Source organism: Lupinus angustifolius, chromosome LG14 (assembly GCF_001865875.1).
Source record: "Lupinus angustifolius cultivar Tanjil chromosome LG14, LupAngTanjil_v1.0, whole genome shotgun sequence".
NCBI classification, from domain to species: Eukaryota; Viridiplantae; Streptophyta; class Magnoliopsida; order Fabales; family Fabaceae; genus Lupinus; species Lupinus angustifolius.
This window is the reverse complement of record NC_032022.1, coordinates 9,835,857-9,848,110: the sequence shown is the minus strand read 5'-3', so window position 1 is coordinate 9,848,110 and position 12,254 is coordinate 9,835,857. Positions and strand designations below refer to the sequence as shown.

The window sequence follows — 12,254 nt, the reverse complement described above, 5'->3', positions numbered from 1 at the left end:
CGTCTAGACAATGGTGTTGCTATAACTTTTTATGTTAAGTCTAAAAATGTGTTTGGTAGTGTAGCTTATACAAAAAATAAACTATTTATTGGGGTTTGCTACCGAAAGTTATTCTAATAAGCTATAAAGTCTAGACAATGGTGTTGCTAAAACTTTTTATGACAAGCTTTTAATGAAAAAGAATTGTTGATGATTGTTAATGTTAACCACTGAATTTTTCAACACAATTATATATTTATGTTAAATAGGGATCCACCTACTTCAGAAGTGAGTTAAAAAAAAACTTACTTTACATTTTAATCATTCATTGTATGAATAGTTCACGTGATTTGAATTAGTCAGTATATCTAAACCATTAAATTTTTATTAAATATATGATTAAGATGTTGGTTTTTTTAACTTCTCGTTGAGTAAGTGGATCCTCTCTATTTATTATTAATTATTATGAAATATATAATATCCACTAATGTACTAGTATCCGCAAATAGGTGCCGGTATGGGCATGGGAAATTATTACCAAGGCACACTCGCACTGCCATCCCTAACCACACCTTACACATTTGTTAAATTTCATTTCCAAAAATACCCCATTCAAATTCTTTATGTTTTCTTATACTATTGTACCGGGGGTGATTAATGATACAAAATAGAGAATAAATTCTTTTATATCAAGCGAATGTTAAGACACTTCCCAAATGATAAGGAACTATAGAAACGGGAAAAATAAATAACAGTTCGAAATCTTCTATAGTGCATGAATTCTGGATGATCACTTGTTAAAATTTATTCAATTCGCTAATGGATATTAACAAATGTGAGAAGTTGATGATCTATCTAATGACTATATTAATTCATTTTTTTGTGGATTCCACACATGGACATTCCTAAGAATAGAAAGATATTATGAATCCAGAACCTCTGATAGCGATGATTGGAGGTGGTGGACGGTGTTGACTGCCCGAAAATGATGGTGGATGGCGGAGGCATACGGGAAAATGGAGTGTGGGGCTTCTGTGTTAAAGGTTGGGGGAAGAAGGGAGTAAAGATGAATAAGGAGTAGGAGAATGACTTTGTAGAAAGAGTGATTTTGGAAATGAAAATTTAAAGGGGAAAAAAATAGCAAAAGATGAGTGAGAAGAATGAGAAAAGAGAGGATAATCTTAAAAGGTTTATTTACATCATTATTTTAAATTATGGTTACGGTTACTATTTCTTAGGTTTATCATAATTGCGGGAAAATATGGTGCCCAATGTGATAAGAATTGTAATGCAAAGTCTAAACTTTAAGTTTTGATCTGGGATTGGATCATGTGAAGTAGGAGTGGAACAATTGTAATGTTGTGATGAGTCCATTAATAAGATGGATTGGATAGGGTATCTTACATATTTAAATATGTTAAATTATCTTAAAAAACAAAAAAATGGAATCAATTGATAGCAAATTTTTATAGTATTCTATGATTTTTGACTCATTTTAAGAAGAGTTTAATAGTAGGGGAAGAGAAATTTTCAATAGGATGTCAAAACCTTCTAATATTATTTGATTATACAAATTTATATTATAACCTTTAGATTAAATGGGTTGTCGTTGGTGAAGAAGTGAAGTACAATGGTCTTCGGGTTAGCTTTATATGCATTATAAAACCTAATTCTATACTTTTTAATAATATATTGGTAGCCGCTTAACATTAGTAAGCACGATTGGTGAATGTTAACAAAAACCTCTTATATTATTATTTGTTATTTATTTTAGTTCTTTATTTGGATTGGTTGTTCCCAACATAAAGAACAAAGGTTATCAACAAAACAAATTGTGCTTATATAAATACATGAAACTGTATATACATTCAAATACATGAAACTGTGTGTACATTTCTATAAGAATTGTAAGTACAAACAACAAAAGTAGCTACACAAGAAGTCATAACACAAATATCAATAGTGTAGAGAAAATTTGAAACTGTCTTAAATGAGCTTCAATCAGACACCAAAATAAGCTACTACACTTACAAGTGTTCTGTATTGAAAACCTTATGTCCCTTTGATGTTGGTGCTGAATGTTGTCTTAACTCTGATAAACTCTTCATTTGTCTGCATTGTATTCTCTGTTATTTCCATCCCTTCCCTATTTGACTCTACCTCAACATATTGTTGCACTACCAACACTGAAGCAGTTGCTGCAAAATCTGAGGATGCTAACAAATCACCAATTGCCCCGATCTCCGGGCACTCACTCCAATCAGTGATTCCGGCTGTGAGTGGTGACATCATCCCTTGACCTCTTCCTACAATGAATAGGTCATGAATGCCAACTATTGTTCTTATCGCCGCGACCGTATCCTCTCCATTGTTTACTACTTTCTCGACATAACTGACTGAATCATCGTTCCCATTACTCGTCCTAAAATCACGTATAAGCTTGTCATCGAGCTGCTTCTGCATATCCTTATCTGTTTCAACAGTTAGTACTCTTGGTTCATCCATATCAATGCTAGAATGCTTCTTCGTGTGACCCGATGCTACTAGTTTCCCTGGCACGAATCGCATCACGGTTAGGCTTATCCGTGGACGCTCCAACATTCTCCATCCATAGCATAAGGCCTCTCTATCATCAGGTCCTCCGAAAAACAATATTGCTACATGATGAGACACTTGATTCGAAGAGAAACGGTTCGAGCCACTTAAGTTTCGATCAACTAGTATTCCTACTGAGCATGGTGCATTTTCTAGTACATTTTGGTTTATGCCTCTAAATCCCATGTTGGCAGCTTCCATGCCACCATCAACTGTTTGTTGTTTATGAAAAGGAACAATGATTAACGAAACACGCTTATCCTCGGCCAAATAGCATATATCTTCATGCATTGTGGAGTAAGGTGAAATTGCTGTTAGAGGCTGTACTGATACAAAAGAAGCATGCTGCTCATAGATTTCGAAGGCATTGATTATGTGATCAGATTGTGCTTCAGTCCTATTAATTGCAGGGTAATCTGGTTTTCTACTATTGTGAACAATCAACATGGCAGATGTACGGCCACTAAGTTCGACTAGATGGACCACATAGACGCATATTGGAGACTTCTTTGTCGGATTAGAGGCTTCAAGGAAGTTGATCATTGTAGGCACATTCCGAGGGCTATGGATACATACTAAGATTCTAAACTCACCATCTGGTTTTGGCATCTGAACTGTTCTTCTTTTGTAATATGTGGATCCCCTTGATGGTTTGTAAATGATCGTTATGGAAGGTACAATAATCGCGGTCATTAGTATGGTTATAATAACCATGATTGCAAATGATTCATCATCAAAAACCTGCAAGATGTTGTAATCAGAAGAATTAAGAGAGGCATCAATAACAACACTATTTATTATTGGAAAATATTAAAATACTGAACAGCCTGAACTTTTTTGTAAAATGATTTGTCATTGTTTGTAATGCTTAGTAATTTCTGGCGACAGAAATGTTAGCAATACACTCTTTTAAATACAAGAGGATGAGTCTCGATACGAGAGGTCACAAGTTCAAATCCTGAAAACAATCTATTCGCTTGTGAGGGTAAGGCTACACACATCTATACTCATCATACCCCACTAAGTGGGGGCCTCATGCCTTAGGTTGCCTTTTTTCATACTCTTTTAAACACACTTTGTTATAGTGGATTTCGTGTGAGATCTACGAAGTAAAAAGTAGACTCATGTGATAAAGAGTGCCTTGCGAATAATTCTAGCTATGCAGCATTACTAACATAGTATTGGTACCTTCTGGTCCTTTCCAACATTAAGCACAATCATTTCAACAAGGCCTTTTGCGTTCATGAGTAAGCCAAAGGTAACTCCTTCTCTAATTGGCATTTGACAAAAGAACGCAACGATTACAGTTCCAGCGATTTTGCCAATGCAAGCCAAAAAAATGATGATAACTAGAATTGTCCAAGTGCAATATCCTCTAACAAGTCCTATATTAGTTTTTAGGCCACTAATGGCAAAAAAGAGAGGGAGCAAAAGTCCTGAAACAAAGTCCTCAAGCTTTTCCACAAGAGTAACACCAAGTGGTCCATTTGGGATTGCCAAACCAAACACGAAAGCTCCGAAAACAGAATGAGTTCCAATTGCATCTGTGATGACACCTGAGAACATAACCCCAGCTAATATGATGGATATATAGAACTCACTGAAGGATTCTCCTTCAGGGGTTTTCTTAACTATCCATGATGCTGCTGGTCTAACAGCATAAGCACAAAAGGCCACGAATGCGGCGCTAGACAACAGAACCCAAATGGAAGCCAAGGAAGTTGTTCTATTTTCCGCTAAGGTGATCGCGAAGGCTAAGAGAATCCAAGCACACACATCATTAATGAGCGCAGCCGATAGAGCAAGCCTTCCCAACTCAGTGTTGATTAGTTTGAGCTCTGCAAGGATCCTAGCAAGAACCGGAAATGCAGTGACAGAGAGAGCAACACCAAGGAATAGAATGTAAGTGCCTTGGCTCATATGATTATCATATCTTCTATGAAGTATGAAGGAGAATGCAGCTCCAATCATGAAAGGTAGAATCATACCAGCAATTGCTGCAGAAACTGCTTTTTTACCAACACTTTTTAATATTGTTATGTCCATTTCCACACCTACTAAGAAGAGAAAATAAAGAAGACCAACATTTGCCATTGTTTCAATCACCATTACACTTCTTAGAGGAAACACTGCTTCAGCAAATGCTGAACTTTGTCCAAGCACTGAAGGACCTAGCACTAATCCACCCTGCACCATTGAATGTAACAAAGTCACAAAAATAAGATCTAGCATTATTGATATAGAAGAACTTCTTATTTAGGCTACTACTACTTAAATCATTATTTGATGTGTAAAAGTAGTTTTTTAAAAGGTTGGTGTAACTTTATCATGGTTCTCATAGAGTGGTGCATAGTTGATTGATATAGGTACTATTTTTAAATAAAAAATGTATAAATTCTTTAAGTTAGCCCCTATAAGTAATAAGTAGTTTTTTTGTCTTCTCAATGAAAATCTTCAAACTTCACCTTATCTATACTTCTTAACATTGAAATACCTATACTTTATCATTCTTCACGTGTTCGTATCTGATATACTTCATCAACGTATATCTATGGATTATCAAAGTTAATTTTACAAAATAAATAAATTATAATCCGATATTTTTTGGTTGATGCTCTTATTGACCCCTTTCTAAACATCCAAACTACTATACATAAGTATTTTAAAAATAAGTTAAGCAGAAGAAAGAGAAACACTACCTACAATCAGTTAAGTAGAAACATAATATTACTAAGTGAAATTGTAGATAGAAAAATATATTGCATGATATGGAAAAATAGGTATCCAATTGTATCTATACTTGTATTGGTACCAGTTGTTTCTAGCTTTTTTTAGAGTCATGAAATACACTTATGGAATAACTTTGAAGCCTTGTATTCACATCTTCCCCATCCAAAACATAACTTGCAAATAAAACCTAATAGTTCTTACTCCTTCACCCGGCTTATATTCTTCGCATTCAGACAGAATAACCCTATGAAATGTGTTGGTACATTTCAAATAATGATTTGAGTGTTAAGAAATGTTTCCTAATTATAAAATATATTATCAACAAAAACTATGCAATGTTTTATAATCTTTCAACTCTCAATGCAATGAGATCCCAAAATATGTAATGGCAAAGAAATTATTGTTACTAACCAAGACTTCAGAAATGACACGTGGTTGACGAAATGGTTTGAGAATGAAGACAAATATGCGTGTGGCAGAAACAACCAAAGATAATTGCAAAATGAAGAGAGGGAGAGAATAATTCAAAGGGTTATCTCCTTGCCATATACCATTTGTTGTTATCATTGTTGGAGCATAACACACTATATATTCTTCCGTTGCACTTGCATTATAATGACCCATTTTTTCTATATTATTATATCAATCAACACTTCCTCTATTGCTATAAAACTTTCAACTAATAGAGGCTTTTTAATCTAATGTGTTAAATGTGCATCACTAGTAGTAACATGCAATATGTTCCATAATAACATCATTGAGTAATGAGTTTTCCATGCAAAAAATGAAAAGAAAAAAAAGTGATTTTGGTATTGTTATTGGAAGATAAAATGGAAATGGGAAATGGGTATGATGATGGATGAGAAAGAGGGAAAGAAAATGTATCAAGAAGGATAATTATGTTTTGTTTTCTTTGATGCAAAATTAGAAATGAAAGGGGGAAAGGGAAAAGAAGTAAGGTTCATTTTGTTTTGGTGGTTGTCCACTCTAATTGGTAATAGTAGCTTTAAATTCTATGGCCTATATTTGTGGGAAACATAGAATGGTTTCTATTTTAAGAAAGTCCATGATATGAGGTTGTATGACTGATTTTTTAGTCCTAGAAAGTTGTGGATACATTTGAGCACAAAGTAGATTCCACCCAATACAAATATTAAAGAAAAACTTGGCAACTAATTTTAAAATCACTAAAATATTAATCCAAGTCCACCACATAAAATGTCTCAGCATGTCTTAACTCTGTCTCATTCCAATAAAATTTTGATACCTAGTAAAAACTAACATGTATGTTTCCCATTACTCAATTTTTTAGGTGTCACAATTTTATTGGATTAGTACATGGTTGGGGACAACATATCTCCACCCAAAGCTACATATTCTACCTTCTATTGCACAATCAGGACAGTAATGTGTATGCTCAGAGTGTAGAAGCTTTTGCTGAAAGAGACAATCTCACCAATATGTCAGCATATAAAAGTTAAAACTACATAGAAATATTTGGTGGGTACTCTTGTGGATGTTTTCTTATGCTCTCTCTTAGCCATTGCTCCTGTTCTTTGAGATTGGATGGAGGGACATCATAAACATCACTAAACATGTCTTTAATGGGAGGTTTTTCTTCATTCTCTGCGACTTGAATTGCATGCAGAATCTGTATCAGGAAAATTGAGTAAGTCCATCTAAATCAGTTAAAAAAAGATAGTGCTACCAATGTTCATGATTATGATCATAAAACTGCTAGACCCTTGATACATTTTTATTAGTTACAACCAAGTTATCAGATACCCCGAGTTTTGGCACGTATAATGTGTTTAAGAGTCCATCTATATCAAATTCAAAGAAGAATACATTTTCAGTTTTCATGATTATGGTCATGAAACAACAAGACACTACATTTTATCTTGAAGTTCCAACAAAGTTATTATATCCCCCACACATGTATATGCGTAACAGTTAAGGAAACTAGACTTGTAACAAGCCATGTCTACAGTACCATACAACTCATTATTCCAGTGAACAATATAGTTGTGTCATTCTTGCATTAGTAATTTTGGATAGCAGAATAATTACATCTTAACAATATAGTTCTGTTTCCATGCACTTTCTTTGAGGATTTTACTTCCTTTCCCACATTTTCTCAGTATAGGAATTTTCTCAAGTTCGGTATACGAATTTGTCAAGCCTCTTGATATAGTAGTATGCTACCCAGTATCAAGCAAGAGATTCTCAGAAATGGATGTTTTACCTGCTGTCTCAGACTGCTCCTTAACTCTGACTCAGCATTAGTATTCCACCAGCCATTCCTTTCTATCCACTTTCTAAATCTAGCCACAGGATCTCGTGCCAATCTCCACCTTTCGATCTCATTGGCTGGACGATACTTGGTTGAGTCATCTGATGTGGAGTGATGCCCTACTCTATAAGTAAGTGTCTGTAAAAGGAAAATCCAGATATAACATTGGTCAGCCAATAACATGCCTTGATATGAGATTACATAAGGCCACTTGTTCTATTAAACATGCCCAAAATATATGGCTTGAGTAGTTATCACTTTACTTCTATTAGAATTGGTCTCTCTTCAGTAATTGCCATTTGACGAGCAGCTTGAACTGCACTATAAATGGCAAGGGCATCATTGCCGTCTACACGGATGCTACGGACTCCATATGCCTGTCCCTTCACAACAATACCATCACCTATACAAGAACAGTGAACACCGAACAATGTCCCTTTAGACAAAGCAAAATGCTAAAGACCTGACTAAAGAGAATATATTGAAACATAGGAAAAAGAAATTACTCCGAAACTGATCTGAAGTGGGGGTGCTGATAGCCCATCCATTGTTCCGGCATATAAATATAACTGGGGCCTCCAGAACCGCTGCAAAATTTAAAGCGGCATGGAAATCTCCCTGTCATTTGCATAGATGTATTAGAAAGTAAAAAAGGAAAAGTAACTCTCTTGTCTCATTGAGGATCCTTCATAATGATTGTTGATGAAAGACAACATTTTCTGGGATGAAACAATTGCAAACAAAATTTAAAAAAAATAGGCAGCAATCCAGAACCAGAAAATGATAGACATTTAAAAAGTTTTAGCATTAAGGGAAACTATATTTTCTGAATTCCATAAAAAAAGAAGTCAACCACAAAGTTTAAGATCTAGATCCATGCTTTGTTTAAATCTCATGAAAGTTCCCTTGGAGATAAATGAAGAAATAGATCTGCTATTATGGAAGTTGTATAATTACCGTACTCGAGCCACCATCACCAAAATAAGTGACAGCACATGCATCCTTTTTGTCCATCTTTAAGGAATATGCAGCTCCAACAGCATGGGGTATTTGCGTACTATATACAGCGGTAAACTTTGCATTTTATAATGTTCATATTATAGCACAAAGAGGCAGAACTTATAAATTTATACACATTAGTTTTTGTATATTGAAGCTTTCTATACTTACGCAACAGTTGATGCTACAGTAACGTAATTGTGCTTGTTAGACCCATAATGGGCTGGCATCTGCCTTCCTTTCCCATTATCATATTTATTGGAAAAACACTGATTTGCAAATTCTTGCAGAGTAAAACCACGCCATAACAGAACTCCCGGTTCCCTATACTGCACACAATCAGATTTACTGTTAGATCATTTCCAACCTTAGTCAAGCCAACTAATTAACAAAGTTGTGGTGGACTAAGAGGATATGTCCCTGATAAGAGTATAGTATGCAGTCTAAGAGAAATTCTTATGCAGATTTATACATTTCTTTTTATAATGAAAAAAGATAAGAAGTGGTAAAATATTCTATTCTTTGTGTATTTGCTTGTATAACCTGAGGGAAAATAATGTCATCCATGGCAAGAGCTGCAGCTGAAGCAATGTTGATAGCCTCTTCTCCATTTGTTGTTACATAAAAAGATATTCTACCTTGCCTTTGTGCCTCATAGAGTATAGTATCCATAGTTTGGAGTGTAACCATGTCATGATACATCTTAACAGCAACTTCCTCGCTGACCTAATATTATTGTTATTCGTAAGTTGCATTTCGATGAACCTTTTCCGAGGACATAAAAAAATATAATGAAATCATAGGTCAAGGATGTGAAACCTGCGCAAAATTACTGCCCGGAATCGTCTGTCCGTTGTCATCAAGGACATGGTAGCAGGGTGTTCTCTCTAGAAATGATTCAGTTATAAACCTCATTTCAGGGATAAATTTTACTGTTCCTCCGGGAAAATCTACAACCTGCTATGTCCAGTTAGTATGCATAAAGAGGAATTCGACATGATGTTCCATTCAATTCAAGAAAACACTGCATTCTGATTAGAGAGGTAATGCTGAAACACAAAAATCACCTTAAGCAAGTACTGGCACTTCATATAGATCCATAAATATAAATATATAAACATCTTTATCGCTTGTAGTTTTTTGTTGTCCAAGATCATTTGTTTGAACAAACTAGTCTCACCGTCTCACACCCAAATTGAAATAGTTCTTACTTTCATTTTTCTTAATTTCAATTTTACATAAAGATCATGAAAGCTCGTTCACCCAAAAGGTTGAAACATACCATCTGAATAGAAATACGAAATATGAATATATAGCTCATATTGCTGCTGCATCTATCCAAAATTTAAATGATGAAAGGAGAATTCCTATCACAGCTTGTCAATAGTATACTCGGAATCATTAACCAGCCTTATATATACATTTTCAATCACACTGTTAAATTTTCGCAGTTCATCAACTTCAAGTGTTTGTATAGCCTATTAAATTTTAGCAAAAATAGTAACTCTTGTTCAAAGTTAGTCAATTAGCTTTAAAAATAATGATCAATGTCAGAAACATTTCTCCTTCTGCAGTCTTATCTCTTCATGAATGTTGGTATCTTCTTTCGATATAATTTGCCTTTGTTTAACATAAGTAGAGAACAGAGAATTGTTCGTATCTTCTTTACAATATTCCTTTCTCTTCTTATGTTAAAGAATGGCAAATTATATCAAATTTATTTAAACATTCTTAGAAGGTTTTGTTCAACACCATATCAAACCCTTGCATCTTCCGCACTTGAAATCAAACCCTTGCACATTCTACCTTTCCTTTGTGCCTCATAGAGTATAGTGATCTCTCTATTCCTGAATAGACTCAATCAGTTTTTTTAAATTCAAATTTTATTCAAACATTGATTTAAAAGATTATCCTTAAAAGTGAACTTCAATATAAATATAGTGCATAAAGATTTACCATAGAATAAAGTATTTCCTCGGAGATAAGTTATCATCTCCGACCAGCAAAAATATGATATGTATATTTTGTTTTGTTTTAGAAATATGTAAAAAATGATTAAATATTAAAGATAGATTTAATCATGGAATTAAATAATTTATATCATTATACAAGGAATACGAAGAGATAGTTTATTCTCTTTATATAAAGTCAGTACAATCAATCAATATTCAGTTGAAGAGAGTTGACGATAATTAACGATATGAAAGGTGAATGAGAGTTGACGATAATTGACGATATGAAAGGTGAATGACATACAATGATCGTGTAAAAGCTCTTACAGTATCGCTGTATACATTTTTGTTCTTGTACGGTTGTATTAATAAATAAAGTAAAAAATAGAGAGCAAAAGAAATACCTGATTGTGATTGTGATTGGAATGATGAATGAGATTGGAAGTAGAAGGATGTTGCAGCGTAGTGGAAGCAAAGCGAACTGAAGAGAGAAGAGTTAAGACTCCGTCATTTCGATTCAGCAGTTGATTGGAGCACAGAGATATGGTGGAGCTCCTCCTGGATTTTAAATAGTTGAGGATCGTCGTTGATTTCCTCATATCTCAACAACGCTACTAAACTTAGATAGATTGGTGAATGCATTAGACTATTAGAAGATGAAGATAATGATGACATGTTAGGTCGTATGAATTAAATATTATGTTATAAAAGTTACTTAATTTCTCATCACATGTCATCACCTACGTCACACCAACACTTCAACATTGTTTTTTCAGTTGGAACACCTATTTGTTCTTATCCTCCAAAATGGGAGGATGATATTGATATATTATTTTTCCATATTTTATACATTATAACGTTTTAACATGTTTGTTCACAATTATGTGTCTATAATTGCTTATTTAACAGACTCGCTTAAGAAATATTCATTTGCTTGGAATGATGAGGCTAAGTTTTGAGTAATTGAGTCAGGCTGTATCTAAAATCCAGTGTTCTTGGCAGCCGATCTACTAGAGAGTAAGTGGGAGCAGTAGCATCTACTACTGCTTCATTTTTATATTGTAAAAATTTATGCACATTCAACATATTATCTATCATTCATTTAAATTAAATTTTTGAAGAGTCAATAGTTAAATATGAATGATACAATGATCGGTATTATTATTGATATCCCTCATTTTTTTGGGTAAGGAACTATCTTTCATTTCAGGGTTCATGGTTACTCCTCCCAACAAGTGTCGTTCTCAGGAATATAATCATCAACCTTAGGGATCCGATGATACTTTATATCACTAAATCAATGTCTTGTTGGTGTTCTAGCTTAAAATATAGCAAAAAGAAGTTTGGTGAAATATTTAATTGCAATTTTCATTTATAGAAGGTAAATTCGAGGCTGGCATGTAGTACTTTTTCCGGTGAAATATTTAATTGCTCTGTTTTTCGCAACATATTGCACACAACTAGCTTCTAAATCAGATTTTTGAGACCAACAGATGTTGGTTCAAGTAGTACATACTTATTTACCTTAAGCAACTTCTCGGGTTTGAGTCTTGTGGATGGAAAAAATGTCTGCTGGGAGAGTTAGCCTCACGTACCTGTGAATGTTCCCGGCTCGGATAGAATTACTTCCATTGGGAAACAAACAAAAAATCAGTTTTTTAAGTAATAAATGTAACATCCTTTACCATGTTGGTGTATCAAAGAGA

General features: G+C 34.2%; 2 protein-coding genes across 2 annotated transcripts; both read right to left on the bottom strand.

The window, feature by feature from the left end:
• On the bottom strand, window positions 1,800–6,624 carry LOC109327091 (cation/H(+) antiporter 15-like). Its single transcript, XM_019560104.1, has 3 exons — window positions 5,716–6,624; window positions 3,763–4,761; window positions 1,800–3,315 (listed from the first exon to the last, which is right to left on the bottom strand). The coding sequence occupies exons 1-3, from the start codon at window positions 5,926–5,928 to the stop codon at window positions 2,032–2,034; spliced, it is 2,496 nt and encodes an 831-aa protein (XP_019415649.1). The 5' UTR covers window positions 5,929–6,624; the 3' UTR covers window positions 1,800–2,031.
• LOC109327092 (2-oxoisovalerate dehydrogenase subunit alpha 2, mitochondrial) lies at window positions 6,719–11,223 on the bottom strand. Its single transcript, XM_019560105.1, has 9 exons — window positions 10,953–11,223; window positions 9,416–9,553; window positions 9,140–9,322; window positions 8,768–8,925; window positions 8,555–8,654; window positions 8,104–8,215; window positions 7,861–8,000; window positions 7,550–7,735; window positions 6,719–6,955 (listed from the first exon to the last, which is right to left on the bottom strand). The coding sequence occupies exons 1-9, from the start codon at window positions 11,145–11,147 to the stop codon at window positions 6,788–6,790; spliced, it is 1,380 nt and encodes a 459-aa protein (XP_019415650.1). The 5' UTR covers window positions 11,148–11,223; the 3' UTR covers window positions 6,719–6,787.

Coding starts and splice junctions, on each gene's coding strand:
- LOC109327091 (XM_019560104.1), bottom strand. CDS start 5,928: ATGGGTCATTATAATGCAAGTGCAACGGAAGAATATATAGTGTGTTAT. Junction 4,762..5,715: donor GTGTCATTTCTGAAGTCTTG/GTTAGTAACAAT, acceptor TCAATGGTGCAG/GGTGGATTAGTGCTAGGTCC. Junction 3,316..3,762: donor ATGTTGGAAAGGACCAGAAG/GTACCAATACTA, acceptor AACATCTTGCAG/GTTTTTGATGATGAATCATT.
- LOC109327092 (XM_019560105.1), bottom strand. CDS start 11,147: ATGAGGAAATCAACGACGATCCTCAACTATTTAAAATCCAGGAGGAGC. Junction 9,554..10,952: donor CCAATCACAATCACAATCAG/GTATTTCTTTTG, acceptor TGGACATAGCAG/GTTGTAGATTTTCCCGGAGG. Junction 7,736..7,860: donor AGAGACCAATTCTAATAGAA/GTAAAGTGATAA, acceptor TTCCTTTTACAG/ACACTTACTTATAGAGTAGG.